The 19,132-nt window shown below is 66.3% G+C and overlaps 2 protein-coding genes across 9 annotated transcripts in view; both read right to left on the bottom strand.

The window, feature by feature from the left end:
- OSBPL5 (oxysterol binding protein like 5) overlaps positions 1–19,132 on the bottom strand; it is a 51,932-nt gene that overhangs the window by 2,400 nt on the left and 30,400 nt on the right. For 3 of the 8 annotated variants that reach the window (XM_028503882.2, XM_036029838.1, XM_036029839.1), the window contains exons 10-22: positions 18,353–18,537; positions 17,823–17,904; positions 16,417–16,515; positions 15,928–16,024; positions 14,798–14,896; positions 13,948–14,045; positions 13,388–13,477; positions 13,171–13,307; positions 12,525–12,710; positions 12,117–12,243; positions 11,468–11,606; positions 10,802–10,904; positions 8,258–9,355 (exon numbers count right to left, since the gene is read on the bottom strand). In XM_028503882.2, coding sequence (XP_028359683.1) covers positions 9,217–9,355; positions 10,802–10,904; positions 11,468–11,606; positions 12,117–12,243; positions 12,525–12,710; positions 13,171–13,307; positions 13,388–13,477; positions 13,948–14,045; positions 14,798–14,896; positions 15,928–16,024; positions 16,417–16,515; positions 17,823–17,904; positions 18,353–18,537 — 1,581 coding nt within the window. In that variant the 3' untranslated portion in view covers positions 8,258–9,216. Of the gene's footprint in view, positions 1–8,257; positions 9,356–10,801; positions 10,905–11,467; positions 11,607–12,116; positions 12,244–12,524; positions 12,711–13,170; positions 13,308–13,387; positions 13,478–13,947; positions 14,046–14,797; positions 14,897–15,927; positions 16,025–16,416; positions 16,516–17,822; positions 17,905–18,352; positions 18,538–19,132 lie in introns of those variants that run through there. The other 5 variants (XR_004904056.1, XM_036029840.1, XM_036029843.1 and 2 more) reach the window with 5 other exon arrangements.
- Positions 812–6,878, bottom strand: LOC118501457 (tumor necrosis factor receptor superfamily member 23-like). Its single transcript, XM_036030029.1, has 6 exons — positions 6,789–6,878; positions 5,444–5,567; positions 4,686–4,814; positions 3,190–3,301; positions 1,977–2,050; positions 812–987 (listed from the first exon to the last, which is right to left on the bottom strand). Exons 1-6 carry the CDS (start codon positions 6,876–6,878, stop codon positions 812–814), a joined length of 705 nt encoding a protein of 234 aa, XP_035885922.1.

Raw genomic sequence — 19,132 nt, 5'->3', positions numbered from 1 at the left:
CCATGCCCCGAGAGGACTGTGGGGGCCTCAGTTTCCCCACTGTGAACAGAACCCCAGCAGGTCTGAGACTCCCCCAGCTCTGGGCCCTGGGCTCCCGCTTGGTCGGCAGTCGGGCAGAGAGGGGCCCCTGGAGGGGGTGCGGCCGCCTCCCCAGGTGAGGCTGGCCGGCCCTGGACAGGAGGCCAGGTCAGGGCCTGAGCAGTTCTCGGGGAGGACCAGAGCTACCTCTGCCCCAGGCGGCACTCACCAGGCTTCCTCCTCGGTCCCGGGGTCCTGTGGGCACAGACAGAGGAGTGTGGTCACGGGAGGCTGCCAGGAGGGTCCTCTCTGTGACAGGATGGCTTGGGAGGTGACGGACCCCTCCCCAGGCCAAGGACCCCACCAGGGAAGCTGCAGGAGGGGGCCCGGTGTCCTTCATCCCCCTCCCCGGTTTTCCAGTTCCACAACTTCTGGAACCTTCCAACAACACTATGTCTCTGCACCCAGAACAGCCAGCACCCTCTAGCACAGCAGCCCCCCGAATCTTTGCCACGGCCCTGCCAGACACCTCTGTGCCAGGCCAGGGGGGCCTTGGAGACGGAGCTGACGGTGATTAATGACGCCTTAGGGCCCTAAATCTACCAGGCCCGTCCCTTAGCCCCAAAGGCCGCGCAGTGCAGCAGGGATGGCACGGAGATGGCTTCCAGGCTGTTCTCCCTTCTGGTGACCCTGTGGGGGGCTGAGCCTCAGCGGGGAGAACCGGGTAGGCCCAGTAAAGGCCTGGCCCTGTCTTAACACAGCGCCTGGACCGCCCCCCGCCCAGCCCGGGCTGTCACTCACTCTCCTCCAGGGACTCCAACTCTGAGCACGCACTGCTGGGGGGCCCGCTGCACACGGGCTGGAATCCTCCGTCTTTTGGCTTCTTCGTGCGGGCAGTGACGATGGTGATGCCCAGAACCGCGGAGAAGATCACAAAGCTCCCGACCAACCAGAGCCGGTGTCTGCCCTCTGACAACGGGAGAAACAGAAAGCGTGTCCCTCAGGTCAAAGCCGACCTGGTTCCCAGCTGCTGCGGGACAGAGTCCCGGCAGACCGACCCCACGTGCGCTCGTGAAGGACGTGAAAGCCCTCTGTCAGGGCACCTGCATCCCGTGTGCACAGCAGCACCGCTCGTGAGGGGGAGACACGGACCCCCCTCCGTGAGATGCACAGACGGATGCACAGAGCCCCCACATGTGTGCACAGACACACACACACACACCCACTGGAACCCGTCGCCACAGGAAGGAGGACCCCTGTCATCGTAGAACCGTGGGCACACTAGGGGACCAGGGCTCCATGAGACACTGAGAAAGAGACACCCCCCAGGTGACCCCATGTCACGTGGGCCCCAAACACCACCCAACATTGTGAGACGTCCCCTCTGACCCTCCAGGGGTTCTGTCATCTTCAGACCGTGCAGGTGGGTCTTTGGGTCGTTGTGAGTTACTTTCTGAGTCTGCTGGGACCTAAGTGTCCAACTCCTCCTGGGCCTGGGGACGTCCAGGGTGGTCAACACCACTGACTGAAAAGCTGTCCTTGTCACAGAGCGGTCGGGGCTCAGGGACAGTTTCTTTAGAAATGTCCCTAAGCAGGAGCGTGACCACCACCCCACTGTCTGTCTGCACCTACGACTGCGTGTCCCTCAGCCACACAGAGAGGTGACGCCCTGGCAGGTCCCACCGAGACCCAGGGGCTGGGGACAACAGCCTGAACCAGAGAAGCAGGGCACACAAGGCCACGTGTCACTGGATTCTGTGTCTGTGACCCGTCCTGACCAGGGGGTCCGGCCCAGAAAGTAACTCGGGGTTGCTGGGGGCCGAGGGGGAGGGGCGCGCTGCTGGTCCCAGGGCTGATGGGAAGGAGCGGGAACGGCACTGCCCCCGTCAGATGGCTCCCCTGGGTCACGGGGTCTCCTCTCCTCAGACAGACCCCTTAACAACAGGACCCCCTCTCACCTGGACCGGGTGGGCCGCACACCGTGTCCGCTGTGGAGTTGCACTGCTGCAGGACCACTGTCCCCTCGGGACACCTGGGGGTGGGGGGGACACAGCTTCACTGTTCCTGCTTCCACGTCTCTCCAGCCCCAGGCTCCCGGGTCCGCACTGTCACCAACAGAAGGTGTCTACGTGGGGCGCTCCCTCAGCCCACTTTGGGGAGCACTGTGTGCTGTGATCACAGACCCCACGAGGGGCCCGGGGTCACAGGAAGCCCCAGCCTCACCCCAAAACCAGCCCCGGTCCCACCAGGAGGACAGGTGACCTGTATCCCCCCGATGGACGTCCATGGCCGTGTGTGTGGGCCTGGGAGCTGGAGGGGAGGGGTCCGTCCTGCTTTAACAAAGGCTGGGGACGCAGCTGCTCCCTCCTCCCTGTTGCCAGCTGAGAGTGCAACGTCAGTGCAGAGTGTTCTGGCGTCCTGGGCAGGTTCGCTCAGGCCCCAGGGAGCGACTCACTCGCTGAGGACCCCATGTTGGTGCTCCCGGCCCCCCAATCCCCCGCACTGCTTGGCCTGTCCGGGCCTCTCAGTCACTGGCCCCGTGCTTCCTCCACCCCCGGGTCCCCACCTTCTTTCTGGGGAGCTCAGGGCTTATTCTCAGACCCCAAACTCCAGATCACAAAGGGAAAAATAGTAGAGACTCCTCCAGGTTCAATAGCGTTTAGGAACCGAAAGCCCGCCCAGCCTGTCCCTTTGCTGTGCTGTCACCGAATGCAGCCTTGGAGACACCGAACATGCAAGTCCTGGTCCCCCAGACACCGTCTTTCTCCTGGGGTGAGGTATCGGGCACGCGGTCAGCCACCTGGGTGACCGTGGCAGACCGAGGACATTGGTGCGATGACCCAGGACTCTGCACACAGATGGCCAGCAGTCGAGAGGACAGAATAAATGTTTCTGAGAGACCCAATGACCCGAAGGCACCTGTTCCCAGGAGGTGACATCAGGACCCTCCAGCAAAGCAAAGGAGGGACCCAGGCAGGGGGAGGCAGTGGGTGGAGCCCAGGAAGGGGGGGAGGGGAGGCCCTGCCTGGGCTGCTGGGCACAGACTTGAGCTGGGGCCTCAGCTGGGGACCAGGGAGGGACACAAGTGCCAAGAGTGTAAGGAACACGAGGCTGAGGGGGAGCCCCACAGCCCGGTGACCCTGCCCACGGCACCTGCGCCCAGTCACCTACGTGCTACACCTCGTGCAGAATTCCTCGTCGCCAGGGGCTTTGTAGAAACGGCCTTGTCGGCACTGGCACCTCGTGTTGCTGGTGGCAGTGCACTCGGCCACCTCGTCTTGGTCTGCAGTTCAGGAAAGCCTGCGTCAGTCCTGGGGGACCCGCCCTGTCCTCGTGCACAGGGGCGCCTGCGTGGGGATTTGGGCTGGAGACCCTATGGCCTGGGACGGAGCTCAGCCCGCCACAGCAGGGACCTGGGCCGGTCCGAGGGTTCGTGTAACCCTGTGGGGGACGCCTCTGCCGCCTGGTCCCGCACCTGTCTCCCCAGGGCTGATGCCCAGAGCTGGGGCGCTGGTGCAGGAACAGGGTCACACGGACACAGTCTCAAAATGCCGCCACCAGGGAGTTTCTTTTAAAAAACCTAGCTTGCCTGACTGTGTCTTCACCAATACCGCGTGTCCACCTCTGGGGTTGAAAAAAATAAGTGTGTTTTTCCTGTGGGGTTGGCCACTTGTAACGCGTGTGTACGGAATCCATGCCCACAGGAACACTGAGGTTTCAGGGGTCACATGCAGTGGACCCCGAAGGGGAGGTCGCCGTCGTCTGACTCTGAGCGAGGGGAGAATCCGGCCTCCGCCACACCCGGGGCGTCGGGGCAGTGGGGCGCGTGGGGACAGTCTCCACCTCGCTCTCTGCAGGTGAACCACAGGGGACAGTTTCAAAGGACAATGGGGTGACGGTCCGACCGAGTGTGGACTGGTGTTGGGGGTCACTGCTGGTTCCCCTGGGTGGGTGACGCACCCCTGGTGCGTGTAGGAAGTGTGGGAGGTGGCAAGTTGGGGTGAAACACAGTGACATCTGCAGGTGACTGGGAAGTGGTTCTAACCCCCTCACATACACAGAAACACTTACGCACACACATGCATGTGTGCACACACATGCTGGACCACTCTCGCACACCCGCACACTCACATGTGATCAAACACCACCAGCTGAACAGTCATCAGTAAGAGCCGTGAGTTCTACCCTGTCCCATCCCCACCAGGGTGGAAGGGGCTGGTGACACGCAGTACCTCATCCCTGACTCCCTGAGGGATGACGCTGACCCTGCTGCCTCTCCGTGTGCGTGTGCGTGGGATTTCCCAGTTTCCCACATGGAACTGAGCACCTTCCCGTGTGAACACGGTGACTGAGAATAGACACGGGGCTGAGAATGTGGAACCGGAGTGGCTCTCTGGGTCCTGTCACTTTCCTGCTGTCACACTACGTGGGGACCAACGTGGGAGCTGACAGACGTCTCCAACCCCGTCTCTGCGGGGCTGTGAGCTCCGTACTAGGGGACTGGGACGTCCCTCCTTCACCCGAAGGCCCCGCTTTCCCCTCACGTTTCTCAGCTGCACCGTGAGCGTCCCTGTGGCCAAGTCCCGAGGCCCCACGTGACGGTCCGGCCACGGCAGGGTCAGGGGCTGGCAGGTGAAGGTCAGGCAAGGTGCCCGGGGGAGACTCACCCTCTCGGCAGGTGCCACACAGCAGGCAGGACTCCAGGCCGTTGGGGAGCCTGGTGAACGTGCCTGGGTCACACTTGTCGCACTGTCCCCGGGTGTGGGGGTGGCTGCAGGGTTCACGGACATGCTCCCCTGTGCAGGAGGTGGGTGCTGTGGTCAGACCCCTCCAGGCTCGAGGGGTGTCCCTGCTGTGCGGCCTGCCCACCCCGTCCTGGGGGCGGCCCCGCCAGGGGGAACAGGGAAACACTTCTGTCTGCAGTGTCGGAGCAAAGTGACCTCTGGACGTCACTCCTTCTTGGACATGAGGAAGCACAGACCTCCCGGGATCCCACCTCGGCCTCCTGTCCCTGCTCTGCACCCGCCCCTCTGGCAGCTGTGCTGTGGGCTGCACAGGGACCCCACCCCCAACTGGCAGACACTGAGGACCCTGAGGATGCACTTCCTGTCCGCAGGAGCAGGTCCCAGCGCTCTGCCTCCCAGCCAGGGCCCAGGCTCAGCCTCTGGGAGGAGCTCCGCCCAGTTTCCACCCACAGGGGTGTGCCCTTCAGGGCCCAGGAGCACCTCACTGGGCCAGCAGGTTCCTGCCACCCCCACTGAGGGCAGATGGGGCTTCCTTCTAGAAGGTGTCCCCTGGGGCCACATCCCACCTCATGGGTGCTGCTAACCCGCCTCCCCCCCTCACTGTCAGGAGAGGGCCCCTCCCCATGGCCCGATACACGTGGACTCTGCCGTCCTGCCAGGCAGACCCGCCCCGGACTCACCCGCGGGGCACAGCAGGCAGCAGTGACCTGGGGACCAGTACTCCTGGGGACCGCAGCTGTCGGTGGGGCTGGGGCGTGCCGGGCTCCGCTGGGAAGTCCGGTGGGTGCGGGCGGTCCCCGTCAGCTGGAACAACAGGAGAGGTTCCCGGACTGCCCACCTGTCCTGTGCCCCGTGCAGCGGGGGTGGTTCCCTCAGCTCCGCCCACGGCTCAGCTCAGTGAATCCCTGCGTCCCCCTCAAGAGGCAGGTGCTGTCCCCCGACTCGGGCCAGGTCTGCTTCCCAGACGGTCTCCCTGCAGAGCTGGGGCCCCTCCCCGCACACGCCCGGGCCCTCGGAGAATCCACCCCTGGGCCCCCGCCCGGGCATCAGAGGCCGTGAGCTCACTGGCCCCACACGTGGGGTCAGGAAAGGGGCCTCCTCCCCCTCCCGTCTCCTGGGCTGGGACGGGTGACAAGGCCCAGGTTTCAGGAGCGAGGGGAGGTAGGGACAGTGACACCAACCCCAGCAAGGACACATCTGGGGGGCCGAGGGCTCCTGCAGGTACAGAAGCCTCCGGACCTTCCCTCCCACTTCCGCCTGCGCGTCTCACTCACCGTCTTCTCTCAAATCCCCTCTTGGTTACTTTCCCCCATTTACACCCTGAGCTTCTCCGCACACCGCGGGTTTGCCAGGGGGAGGGAGAGTGCGGAGGGGGAGAGGGAGAGGAGAAGAGATAAGTGAGGAGAGGAGGGAGGAGAAGGGAGAAGAGGGTGGAGGAGTTAGAGAAGGGAAGGGGGAGAGGAGAGAGGGGAGAGGGGAGAGGGGAGAAGGAAGAGAGGAGAGAGGAGAGAGGAGAGGAAGTGGGGAGATGGGGGAGGAGGGGAAAGGTGAGAGAAGATGGGAAAGGGGAAGGAAGAGGAGAGGGAGGAGGAGATGGGGAGGAGAGAACAGAGGAGTGGAGAGAGGAGGGGAGAGGGGGTCGAGGGGAGAAGGGAGGCAGGGGGGAGGAGAAGATAGGAGAGGGGGGAGAGGAAAGGAGAGGGTGGGGGAGGGGAGGAGGGGGGAGGAGAGAAGGGGAGGGGAGGGGAGAGGAGATTGGAGAGGCTATGGGAGAGCAGTGGGGAAGAAAGGAGAAGAGACAGCACCCTGTCGTCTTCCCTTCGCTGGGAGGATTCCCACCCAGAACCGCTGGGACCGGCGCTCGGGTGCTGGGTGGGGGCGGGGGGCGTGGAACACTGGCTGGCCTCCCTCCGGGGGGCTCCGGAGCTCACGCTACGTCCGAGACGTGGTTTACGTGATTTTGGCCAGGGCGGCCCGGGACGGCGCTGTCTGGTCCGCCCTCCCCGGAGCCCCCTCCACACCCACCTGCTTCGCGAGCAGCGGCGGCGGCAGCAGCGGCAGCAGCAGCAGCAGCAGCGACTGCGACAGCGATAAGAGAGCAGACGGCAAGGCCATGTGTCTCCGGGCTGCGCGGCTCCAGGGACCTGGGTGTAGCGCCTGGAAAAATCACGCTGCTTCTGCCGGGGTCAGAGGGTTGCAGGAGGAACTGTCCTGCTTCGTACACGCCTGCCCCCTCCCTGGCAGCCTCATTGGGCAGCGCGCCTCGGCGTCTGACACAATCACGTCCCGCACAACTTCCCCCTGGACCCGGCTGGGCGCTGAGCTAGAAAGGAAATCGCTTACGGTTTTAGAAGGCCCGGGGCGGTGAAAAGAAAGTAAAGAGGGAGAGTTGTAATTCACTCCGAAACGCGGCCGTGCCACAGACGGCTGCCCGACGGACGTCTCTCCCTCTCTTTCTCCCGCCTTCCCCTTCTCTAAAATGCACATAAAATCTGTATAAAATAAAGACAGATCCTCTTTCTAGCGCTTCAAAGAATTTTCGTTTCGAGGGGAAGTCATTTCATCCTCCGTAAGATGAAATGTTCAAACTAAAATTAAATTAACATCATTCGACAGCAAAGGAAATCGGAGGCCAGTGCCGACAGTTCTCCGCGTCCGGACGGGATTCTCCGCAAACCGCATATCACGGACCCACCGAGTTACCACTTCGGAGCCAGTATGCACATTTAATAGCTTCGTTTAAAGTTCCAGACCTTGTCAGCCTGACGCTGATACACACTGAGAACCCTGTTTCCATTCAAATCTCGTTTCAAGGTCCGGGGACCGCAGCGCTCAGCCTCTGCGGGCGGGGCCCCGTCCCTCCCCCCACGGGTCCGAGACTGTGCGCCACCCGCGCTCAGCCCCCTCCCAGGCTCGGGGTCTTCCCTCCCCGGGGTCCGCGCCGTGCCGCCTCTGCGCCCGCGGAAGGAGCAGGAGGGCGGACCGCAGGGGCGGGTCTGCGGGCGCCCAGCTGGCCCGGACCTGGTGCTCGGACCGCGGGAGACGCGCGGTTCTGAAGCGGCAGCAGGCAGAGTGAGGCCGCGCCCCGCATCAGGGGCGCGGGGCCAGGCCTCTCCACCCACACGGTTTCCCCAACAGCCTCTTCCCAACAGGCCCGAGCAGCAGCGGGGCCACCGGCTGAGCTTCTGGGTCGCTCCCGCACCAGCAGCCCCCCCCCCAACCTCAGCAGCCTCGGAGATTCACCGGTCGCTGCCACAGACTGGAGGAGGGGAGCAAGTCCAGACTTCCACCCTCAGGGTCCCAGTGTGGCTCCCAGGCGCCGGGTCTCTGCTGGCGCCCCCTCAATGCCGGCAAGGGAACAGACCCCTCCATCCTCATGACCTTGGACCCCTGCCCTGGGCCCTCCAGCCCCAGACAGCCCGCTGCTGGTGCGGAGTCTGTGCCCAGGAACACGCCCCTCCTTTCCAGAACTCCCCCAAGAAGACGACAGCCAGTGGGTGTGTTCCTTTATTTCAGGGAACAGAGCACAGACCTGTCCCCACACTGCGGGGGGTGGGGGCCGCGGGGCAGGACATGGGCACAAAACCAGAAAATGGGGCATCAGCCCCCAGGGCACGGCCATAGCTCAGTTCAGGCTCCGTGTGCACCTACACGTGCGGGCGCTCACACACGTGCACACCCACACAGGCGGAACTGGACACGGAGCGGAGGGCAGACACTGCCCGCCGACGGTGTTGCCGTGGCGTTTATCCAGCAAGTGCGGGGAGAGCGGGCCCCGCTGGGCCCAGGGGAAGCGTTCCCAGGCGGGCGCAGGGCAGCCCTGCTCCACTCACGGCTGGTACTTCCCGGCAGCCCGCGGAGCTGCGATCACAGGTCCCTCCACCCACCTCGGGGCTGGGCTTCGGGGATGCGGCAGGTCCCTCACTTCTGACCAGGCTCCTTCCAAACAGCACAGTGGCAGAGTGACTCCAGGGGCCCTGCCTGGGCCGTCCCAGCGTCTCGCCCAAGGCCACACCAGGGTGACAGGGGCAAAGTCTCAGGAGGGACAGCCTGTGGGTCAGGACCAGGGTGGCCCTGGGGACCCGATGTCCAACGCTGGCGGACCCTCCCACGCCCGGCCTGCGCCAACCCCACGTGGCAGGTGGGGGCTGGACCCGGAGAGCGAGGCCAGATGACCAGGGTGTGCGTTGCAGGACAAAGTGGCATTTGGCTTGAGCATTAAGGCCAGTGCTGGATGAGGGCCCTCCAGAGAGGCCGGCGCCTCCCCAAGAGGAGCCGGGCGGCCCCAGGTCCCTCCTGCTGTCCTCCCGCCGTTGGGGCCCCTCTGTCCACAGGGGCCGAGCTCACAGCATCCCTCAGCCTCCCCGGGCTGGTTTAAAGTGCTGGATGCCTGGGAGGGAGGGCAGCAGTGGCCGAGTTCCTCGGGCGGCAGCCACACGGCCCCGAAGGACGCTCACGTGAGGACGAGGTTCAGGAGCAGCTGGCAGGCCAGGAGCACGCAGAGCAGACACCAGGCGCGGGGGCTCTGCAGGGGGCCCGCGGCCGCTGCCCGCCGGGCCCTGGCGGTGGAGCTCAGCATGGCCGCGAGCTGCCTGCAGGGAGAGGGCGCAGCAGCTCAGCCGGGCTGGCCGGGACAGGGGGCACGTCCCACCCTCCAGGGACGGGGGTGCTGGGACTGCGGGAGGGCACCCAGGGCACAGGGGTGGCCCTGGGCTCTTGGGCACCCATTCCAGGGAGCAAGGTCAGGGCTGGGGGAGCAGAGTGTCCCCCCCACCTGCTCTGCTGGTGACTTGTGTCCTACCTCTTGCCACCCACCAAAGTCACAAGCGGGAGCCCTGACCCCCAGGACCTCAGAATGTGACGGTATTTGGAGAAAGAGTTCTTAACGAGGTGACAAACGGAACATGAGGTCACTAGGGTGGGTCCTAATGCTATGTGACTGGTGTCCTTACGAGAACAGGACACAGATGGGCACAGAGGGACGACCACGTGGGGACGCAAGGGGAGGATGGCCGTCTACACGCCCAGGACAGAGGCCTCAGGGGGAACCAGCCCTGTGACGCCTGGTTCTTAGACTTCCCCCTCCAGGATGGGGACCGTGAGTGTCTGTGGTTTAAGCCGCACGTCCGTGGGACTTTGTGGTGCAGCCCCAGGGCACTCACACCCTGCTCGACTTGTGGGCTCTTCCTGTTCCCAGCACGGGCCCTCCTGTGGTCCCATCACTCTCAATAGTGACTTCTGCTCTCCCTCTTCCAGCTCTTCCCCGGCCACCCACATCTTCCTCCAGGAAGCCCTCCCTGACCACACAGGTGGCATTCTTCCAAGGTGCCAGCCTGCCTTCTCTCGGTGCCTCCCACAGCTGCCCGAGGAGCAGGCTGAACTGCAGTGAGGCCAGGCCCCTCTGGGTGCGGCGCGGGAGAGCTCCGGTGGAGGGCTGGGCTTTGAGGCGCGCACACTGGGTTCCTGGAGCAGCCAAGAGCTGGGTACCGGGCAGAGTCCGGCCCCCTGCACCATCTTCATCCCAGCCCAGGGCTGCAGGGGGAAACCGAGGCATGGGCAGCCCAAGGTCCCACAGCCAGTGAGTCAGGACTGAGCCGGGAGCCGGGCCTTGGAGTGGAGCTGGGAGCTGTGGCTCTGCCCTCACTCCAGGGCAGTCTGCTCACAGAAGGGCCCATGTGGCCAGGGTGGCCCTTACCTACCATGGTCACTGAGCAGGCCTCGCTCACCCCTCCCACCTGAGTGTCTGCCATGAGGGCTGCTGGGAACACAGCAGTGAACCCTGAGACGCCCAGGGGCAGTGCTGGTTCCGCTCCCACCTGGCTACACGTTGCCATGGTTATCCTGTGGTTGAGGCCACCGCTGATTCACCGGGGGCCCCTCCCAGCCTGCAGCTTCCTCCACATCCTCCTCCTCCTCCTCCTCCAGTGTCCTTGCTCTGCCCAGCTCGCTGTCCCCCTGCACCTGGCTCAGCTCCTCCCCCCGCCGGGACGCCCTGCCGGCTGCCTTCCCTGCCCCCACCGCTGCCTCCCAGGGGCTACCTGTGCAGCTCCTGCTGCGCCTCCCGGAGGGCCAGGGTGGCTTCGTGCAGGGCCTGCAGCCGCCGGGCCTCCTTCCCGCACCGCCGGCACGGGCTCTCGCTGCCTGGGAGGACAGGCCGCCAGTTGCAGGGCCGGGGACAAGGGGACATGGGAGGGGAGGGGAGGGGAGGGGAGGGGAGAAGAGGAGGAGCTGGGATGTTGGGGAGCCAGTGTGGGGGGGTCCCGGGCTGTGCCCAGCTGGAGGCCCCACCCCGCCCCATGGGAGCCTTCAAGGCAAAGCTAGTGGTGCCGAGAGACAGGGAGAGGCCCCGAGGGCCATCTCGGGAGGGTGCCCAGCCTCAGCTGGCCCCTACTGAGCACTGGGAGACAGGAGTGGCCAAGTGTGGCCCATCGCCGCAGGGGTGGGGACCAAGTTGGGAGACACAGGCACTCGGGCCTGTAAGGGTAACGGAAGGAGGGGTGGGGTGGGACCAGAGGGTCACAGACAAAGGAACATTGTGCAGCCACATTCCCACCAGGCAAGGGAGGCGTCCTCCCCTTGGAGCCCAGGAGGAACCCTGGGAGGACAGCCAGGCCAGGGGGAGCTTCCTCCCGGGACAGGGCTGCCTGGGGAGGGCACCTCCCTGGCCTTCCCACCCGCAGGACAGCCTGCTCGGGAGCACTCACCGGGGACAAAGTCTCCGTCACCATCCTCATCCGAGAGCTCTGGGCAGGACTCGGGTGTGGAGCCACTGCTCTCGGTGGCCTGGCTGTGGCCGGAGGGTTGGTCGCTGGCCTTGCGAAGCCGCCGGTCTGGGCCAGGCCCCTGTGCAGAAACCGAGGCGCTGGGCGGGGGCCCACTCACAGCCCGGCCTCCCTCAGGGAGCGTAGCCCCTTCTGGCCGCCCTTGGAGGCCCGGTGTCCGTGGGAAGGCTGCCCCCTCCGCTGCCACCGGCCAGGCCCTGGCTCCCCTGAGCCTCGGCTGCCTCGTTGGGTGCAAGGGGAGCGGGTGCCGACACCAGGGAGGGCGGCTCCGGGAGCAGGGCGCTGGGGCCCGTCTGCGGCACAGAGCCTGCACACCAAGTGCCTGGGAGTCCAGGAGCCTCGGGCCCCGTGCTGCCACGGGTGTCTACTCTGAGGTCCACCCTCCCTCCCACCCTGCCAGGGACGAGGCACGGGGCCATGAGACGCCCTGTTTGCGGAGGGGGGGTGGAAATGTGACGGCAGGGGACACAGGGGAGGAGGCCCCGTCGGTGGGAGTGAGGCACACTTGCGGCCGGACTGCACCCCCCCACCCCCACAGCTGAGGACCTGCGCGGGGCCCCTGGGTGCTGACCTGGTGCCCAGGCCCCGGGCTGCCCTCCACGCGGGTCTGGGGGCTCAGGTGCTCTCGCTGCAGGGTGTACAGCACCCCGTCTTGCTCAAACTGGGTGATATCCCTCAGGGGGTCCCAGGGGCTGCGGCTGGAGGTCCAGAGGATGTCCATTGGCGGGGGCAGTGAGCCTCGGGGGAAGAGGACACCATCCCAGCCAGAGCCCCACCAGAGTGACCGCTGCCCACACTCGTGTGCAGGGCCCGCACGGGGGGGCCGGCCACAGTAGCCCCAATATGACTGCCACTCCCCTCCCTTGGTCCTTGGGAGGAGTAGGAGCTCCATGCGTTCCTCAGGCCCAGGGCCCAGACGGGTTGGGGACAGTCTGCTGGCCCCTGGGTCACCCCCCCCCCCCCCCCCGCCAGCACTCACTTCTCAAATCGGTAGCGCCACTCCTGGGTGGTGGGGTCCAGGTGGAACAGCCGGGGTGTCCAGGGTGTGAAGCTCTGCTGGCGCTCGTGGGCCCGCTGCCGCTGCGCCTCCTCCAGTAAAAACTTCTCCTGCGTGGCCCTGTGCTGGTCACCATCCCTAATGGCCCTGGTGACGTGCTGCCAGAGCCTGCGGGCGGGCGCGCACCTGCTCTGAGCTGGGGGACCTGGGCAGCCACGCCCTCTCAGCACCAGAGGGGAGGCTTAGAGCAAGCTCTACTTGGTTGCCCCCAGGGACAGGGAGCTCACTGCCTCTCAGGGCACCTGTGTCTCCCAGGACGCTGTTTATTCAACACAAGGTGGTTCTTTCTCACATCGAGGTGTCTCACACCTCTTGTGAGCAGGCCCTTCCTGCAGGCTGCCAGTCCCCCGCTGGCAGGGACAGGCCCCAGGCCTCGCTCCCTCTCCCTCCAGCTGACCTCGCCCCCACAGCACATCTCAGCCGCCACGGGGGTCTCCTCTGAGGTCCACCCTCCCTCCCACCCTGCCAGGGAGTCCTGGGGACCTGCTCACAGCCCCGAAGCCCTGCGGAGGATGGACGGGCTGTGGCAGACGGGGACCCCCGGGGCCGGGGGGCTGGGGGGCCTCACCTCTCCGACTCCAGCTCCCCCTGCTCCTCCAGGAGCACCGTACGCCGCCGCAGCCTCCGCTCGCGCACCTGCCTGCTCGGGCTCCAGAAGAGCTCGGCGCCTCCTCGCCCCTCCTCCTGGATAAACACTTCCCCGTCCTGCCACGGACGGGCGGGCGGGGTCAGGCTGCCGGCCTGTGGCCCTCCCGGCGCCCAGGGTCCCGGGGGCGGCCTCTCACCCAGTGTCCAGAGAGATGCGCCAGGACCTCCTCTCCCGACGTGATCCTGCCCGAGATCTGGTTTATGCTCGTGCTGCCCCCAAAGAAAGGCTGAGGGGACACGCCCGAGACGGACGCCCGTGAGCCTGAGGGCCTGTCTGCAGCCCCGTGCACCCCTGGTGAGCTGGGGGAGGAGGCAGGCCGCTGCCAGAGGCCCATCTTGCGGGACAAGCGGTGGGCACCCTCACGGGGTGCAGGCTCTGAACCTGGTGCCCAGGAGGCCAGCTGGGACGGGACCTGAGCTCCAGGACTCAGGGGTCCCTCCCGGCCTCCCAGCCCCACTGTGGGTGGGCCTGTCCTGACTCTGTGCGTGGCATGCAGGCACCCCCTTCCCATCTCTGGGCCCCAGCTGTACTGCCGGGGTGCCAGGAACTGCTCCCCCAGGGGCCTGTGCTCAGGAATCCATCTCTGGGTCCAAAAAGCGCAGGTGGGGGGGGGTCCGCAAGGCCTCACTCTGCCCCGGTTCAGGCCCCATGGCCCCAAGGCCCTCCAAGTAGCTGAGGTACTGCGGCCAGCGCTACCTTGAGCTTGAACTCCAGCTCAGCTCGGAAGTTGTTCTTCTGGCACTCAATGGCCACGCTGCCACCCAGCTCCATGGTCATGGTGCCGTACAGGATTCCTGAAACACAGCCGGCACAGGGGTCAGCGCTCAGGCCCTGCCGTGTCCTGATCCAGCAAGGGAGCCCTCGGGACTGTGTGACCCCAGGAGGGCAAGAAGGAAGAGGGGAGAGGGTGGGAGCAGCCAGGTGGGTAGAGCCGTGGGGATGCGAGGGACTTATGGGGGGAGCGGAGTCCGGGTTGAGCCCGGCTCCTCAGGGACCCCCTCCCCCCGGGGAATGGGGTCTCTGCCACAGCTGCTCAGGCCCGGGGCTCCATCCAGGGGATGCCCCATCCTTTGCTGTGTCACCTGCACCTGACGGTATAGGGCCTGCCCCAGGTGGGCTCCGAGGGGCAGACCCGGCCCCTGCTGGCAGCCAGCCGCGCCCAGGACGAGCTCAGCCGACGATTATTATTTAACTAGTACGCGTACAGTCGGCTCGGTGAAGGAGAGAACCAGCCTCCCATCCCTGCCCCACAAGCCTCAGTCTTGTTGGAGAAAGGAGACGCCGCCCGTCTAAGTCACTCAGAAACGGGCGCTGACGGTGTCTCTTTCCCGAAAGGTGAGAGCAAGCGAGTTAGCCAAAGGCGGCAAAGACGCCACGCCCCTCTGCGCACAGGGTGGAGAAGCCGGGGTGGGGGCCCTGTGCTGCCGGGGGTCTGACCTGAGTGAGGGCAGCGGTTGGGGGGGGGGGTCTGGGCTGCCGGGAAGTCACCGAGGAGAGAGGAGGAGAGAAGATGCCCTCCAGGGGGCGGTGGCTGGGGGACTCTCACCTTTGCAGTGCGCGTAGGGCATGGTGAGGGTGTAGCCCTCCGCCCGCCTCAGGAAGGTGAGCCTGGCCTTGCCGTCCAGCAGCGCCGACAGTGAGTTCCCTGCAGAGACGGGCCGGGCGGGGGCCAGTGAGAGGAGTCGGCCTTTGCATCCGGGGGTCCCACCCCTAAATCACAGGCCTGGAGCTTCCTGACACAGGTGGGTGGAGACCCCAGTTGTGTGCCAGTGGGCGGGTCACTCAACCTCTCTGAGTCTCAGATTCTGGAAAAGCCCCGTCAGGTCCCTCGGGCCCTGGGCCCTCAGGAGATGCTGCACCTGCTGCTTGTTCGTCACTGAGGCAGACGTGTTGGCGGGGAGGCTGAGGCCTCTCTAACTGGCCTGGGCCCCTGCTGAGATTTAAGCCTCCCCACCTCAGTGAGGGGGACTGTGGGCTGGGTCGCTGCCCTGGTGGTGGGAGTGTGGGGTGGGAAGGTGGCAAAACCCCAGCCTCCTCCACAGACTTCGGGGCACCCAGACGTGCGGGCGGCCTGCCCACCAAGGAAACGGGAGGGAGGGAGGGATGACGGACGGAAAAGTGGGGTCGAACGTTCTCTGAGTGCCCGGCTCTGGGGTGGCGCTGCCCGACGGCACTTTCTTTCTGTGAGGACAGAAACCTTGTCCTGTGCCCTCGGACGTGGCAGCCACCAGCCACACGTGGTCTCTGCCCTTGTGGTCTCTGCCCTTGTGGTTCACTGTGGCGGCGGCAGAGGAACTGTCCCCAGGGTTTTATTTCACTTTAATCGATCCAAACATAGAGCGCAGTGGCTGGTGGTGCCAAGCGGGCAGCTCAGCTCTGGACAGCGCCCTGCAGGCAGGTTCCGTTTCGGGGCCTCCCAGAGCCCTGCACGTGGATGTGTGGATGCGTGGATGCGTGGATGCGTGGATGCGTGGATGCGGGACGGGACGCCCGGGCTCTGCCTGATTCCGGGTTTGGAGCACCGCCCCACCCGCGCCCACAGGGTCCCTGGGGAGGAGAGGCGGGAGGGGCACACACGGCCGCCACCCCGTGAAGGTCTTGGGGACCACGGAATCCGGAAGCCCAGTCCTCCCCCAACTCCTCAGGCCCAGGACGGAGCCCGGGGGAGCCCCTCACCGTAGAACCGGGACTTGGCCGTGACGCTGCCACTAATGCAGAAGCCGTCTTTCCGGTTGCTGACGTGGAAGGCGGACACGGGCGGGTGGTGCGACACCTGTGGGCACAGGGGTGGCTCCAGCGGCGGGCGGCCCCACAGTGGCAAGAGCCGGGCTTCCTCATCCCCTCCCACCTCATGTCCCCGGCCCCTCCTGCACTCGGGGCCCTCGCTGCGCTCCCCAGGGAGGTGGGCCTGAGTCCCGGAGCAGACCGGGATCCCGAGTCAGCCCAGAGGGCCCCGGAGACGTGGCATGCTCAGCCCCCTCCCTGAGGACGTGGCCCACCGTCCCAGGTCCCCGTCCGCTCCTCCCAGAAGAGTCTGGCTGGTGGAGATGAGGCCTGGAGCTCCCTCGGTGGGCAGAGATGGGGCCACCAGGCGTCGTGCCCTGGGGTCAGCGTCCCAGCCACCACCCACCCCTGTCCCAGCCTCGTGCTGCCCGTGGCCCTTGCCTGCTCCGCCAGGTAGAAGGTGAGGCTGTTGGTGTGGGGGTGGAACCAGCTGCAGCGGAAGGTCTCCCCCAGGACTGGGTTGTAGGGCTTCTTGATCCCCTGCAGGGGGCAACAGAGAGCCCATGTAGGGACCACAGGAGCCTGGTCATGCTGGGAGGGGCGGGACCCAGGGATGAGCCTGGGGTGCAGGTCCCTAGGGGGGCCGCCTGGTTTGCCGGCAGCGTCAGGGAGCGGCGCCTCGCCTGCTCTGGGGACACCATGCTCGGCCCCTGGTCTGTGCTGTGGGGAGACAGCCTACGAGGTGTCCTGTCCACTTCTCCGTTCCCAGGGGGACCCGAGACCCTGACCAGGTCACCCTCTCCCAGGCTCCTACTCCCCCAGCCCTGCCCCCCACCTGTTGCAGGCCACTTCTCTGCTCCCCAAACAGCCCAAGTTCTCCCCCACAGCAGGGGGAGCCTTTCCCAGGCTGGAGAGCCCTCCTCCTGGGTCTCCAGGTGGTCCAGCTCAGCCGCCCTGATGCCCTGATGCGATGGGAAGTAGCTGGGCCGTGCCCTTCACACCCCCCTTCTGTCACTTCCAGCTGTCGCCGTCCGCCTCACCCTGTGACAGTGGCCTGCAGAACGCCCTGCATGCCTCCTATCAGTCCCTCCTCTGCCAGGCTTCCCACAGCCACCTCTGAACCGACCGCGTGTCACCCCACTGTCCTGTTCCAGACAGCCTTACAGGTGGAGCCGCCTCCTCCGGGAAGTCCCCTTGAGTGCCCCCTCTGCCTCGACAGCCCATGTGTCCCAGGCTGCTAAGCGTGCCCACGCCTGGTGCTGCCGGGGGCCATGGGGCCCCTCTCTGAGGAGCCCCCGGCACACCTGGGGGACCTGGTTCCACTCCCAACCTGCTGTGTCACTCTGGGGCTGTCCCTTAGCTGCTCCCCGAGCCTCAGTTTCCCCATCTGCACAGCGAATTGTGGAGCCAGAGTCGAGGCTTCAAGCTGTGGCCCAGGGCAACCCAGGGCTCTGCGGTGGGGCCGAGCCTGGGCGGGGACACCCCCCCCCCATCACTGCAGGAGCAGCCCGGTGCCCACCTGAGCCTGGACTTGGCGCTCTCAAACGGGGCTCCAGGGCTGAAAACCGTGGGGCCCACGGGCACCCCGGGGTCCAGGGCTGGAAGCCCCTTTGCTGCCCTGCGTGTGTGGCAGCTGATCCCTTGAGGGCAAGGAGCACACTCAGGGGCCCCACAGGCGGGGGCGGGGGGCGCTCTGTAGCCAGTGCCCGTACCTCATCTGAGAGCCTGGGGCCATGTGGGGTGGGGGGGAGCAGGACCCTTCCAGGCCCTGCAGGGTAGGGGACGGCCCAGGGACACAGGGCTGGGGGCCGGGGGCATCTCTCAGGGCTGCAGCCGCCGCGCCTCACCTTGGGCTTCTTGTAGAAGCCGGACAGGTACCACCGCAGCACCAGCTTCATGCGGCTGTAGGCGTCCTCCTCCAGCGCGGCCCTGCACAGATGCGCAGGCGCACAGATGCACGGGGAGCTCCCTCACTCTAGTCCAGGGTCCTGGGCCACCCTCCTCCCTGCCCCCGACGCTCCCGCCCCCGCCCAGCTCCCTCTGCGTGGGCTCCTCCCAGCCTGTGGTCCAGCTCAGGGCGTCAGCACCAGGCAGAGCGCTTGGGGTGCAGAGGTGCTCGGGGCCCCAGCCATGCTCCCCCTGACAGCTCCTGCCCTGTCCGGGCCTGGAGCTGCCCCACTGTCCCTCTGCCCCAGCTCCTCTGGGGGCTGCTCTGGAAGACTGAGTCCCCTCGGAGGCCGAGCCAGCAGGGACAGTGGACTGAGCTCAGCCTCGGCTGGGGAGACCCTCCAGGAACCTGGGGACGGCGGGCAGAGCCGGGGCGGGGGTGGGGGCCGGGGGCCGGGCTCCCTGGGCACGCACGGAGCGTCCCGCTCACCTGGAGAGCAGGTCGGCGTGGTAGTAGTGGTCGGAGAGCTTGTTGAGGAAGGAGCGCGGCTCCAGGACAAAGGTGGGCAGCGCCACGCGGGACAGGTCCATGCCGGGCCGCAGCTGCTTCAGCAGCTCCCACATCAGGCTCTTGGTTTCCTCCGACACCGTCTCCACCTGGGACGCCTCGTCCCCCTGCCGGCAGAGGGGCAGCGGTCGGCCCCCGGCACAGAGCCGCCGGGGCAGCTGGGAGGGGCCTCCGGCTGGAGGGGCCGTGATGGGAGGTGGGGAGGCTGTACCTCACCCCCCACCCCTCCCTGGCCCCGCCTGACCCCTGCCCTTTGCAGCAGAGTCTCCGCCTGGCTGGCCCACCTCCCTTCCTTGCCCACCTGGGCCTACCCCCTACTCTCGGAGTCCAGGGTGGAACGTCCCCCATCCTGGCTGCTGAAACCCACCTGGGGACCTTGCACACCTCTGCACCTGTGGCGGGAAGTGTCACCTGCACAGGACAACCGCCCTCTACCCCGCTCGACCTTCATGACTGCTGGGTGACTCAGGGGACGGGCTGACACGGCGGGTGCTTTTCCAGCTTTTGCTTTCTTTAGGGAGGGCCCTCAGGTGTCCAGGGCCCCATGGCTAGAGGTGGGGGCTGCCCCCACCTTCCTGTGTTGTCTGAGATGGTGCCTCCCACCCCTCACCCCCCAGCAGGGCCTCAGGAGGCCACGGGGACCTCAGGAAGAGCCACTGAGGAGGGGCCTCCTCTGAGGGCTGCTCGCCAGACAGGAAGCCC

The sequence above is a fragment of the Phyllostomus discolor genome, chromosome 6 (genome assembly GCF_004126475.2).
Source record: "Phyllostomus discolor isolate MPI-MPIP mPhyDis1 chromosome 6, mPhyDis1.pri.v3, whole genome shotgun sequence".
NCBI classification, from domain to species: Eukaryota; Metazoa; Chordata; class Mammalia; order Chiroptera; family Phyllostomidae; genus Phyllostomus; species Phyllostomus discolor.
Note: the sequence above shows the minus strand (reverse complement) of the source record. Positions and strands in the feature narration are given on the sequence as shown.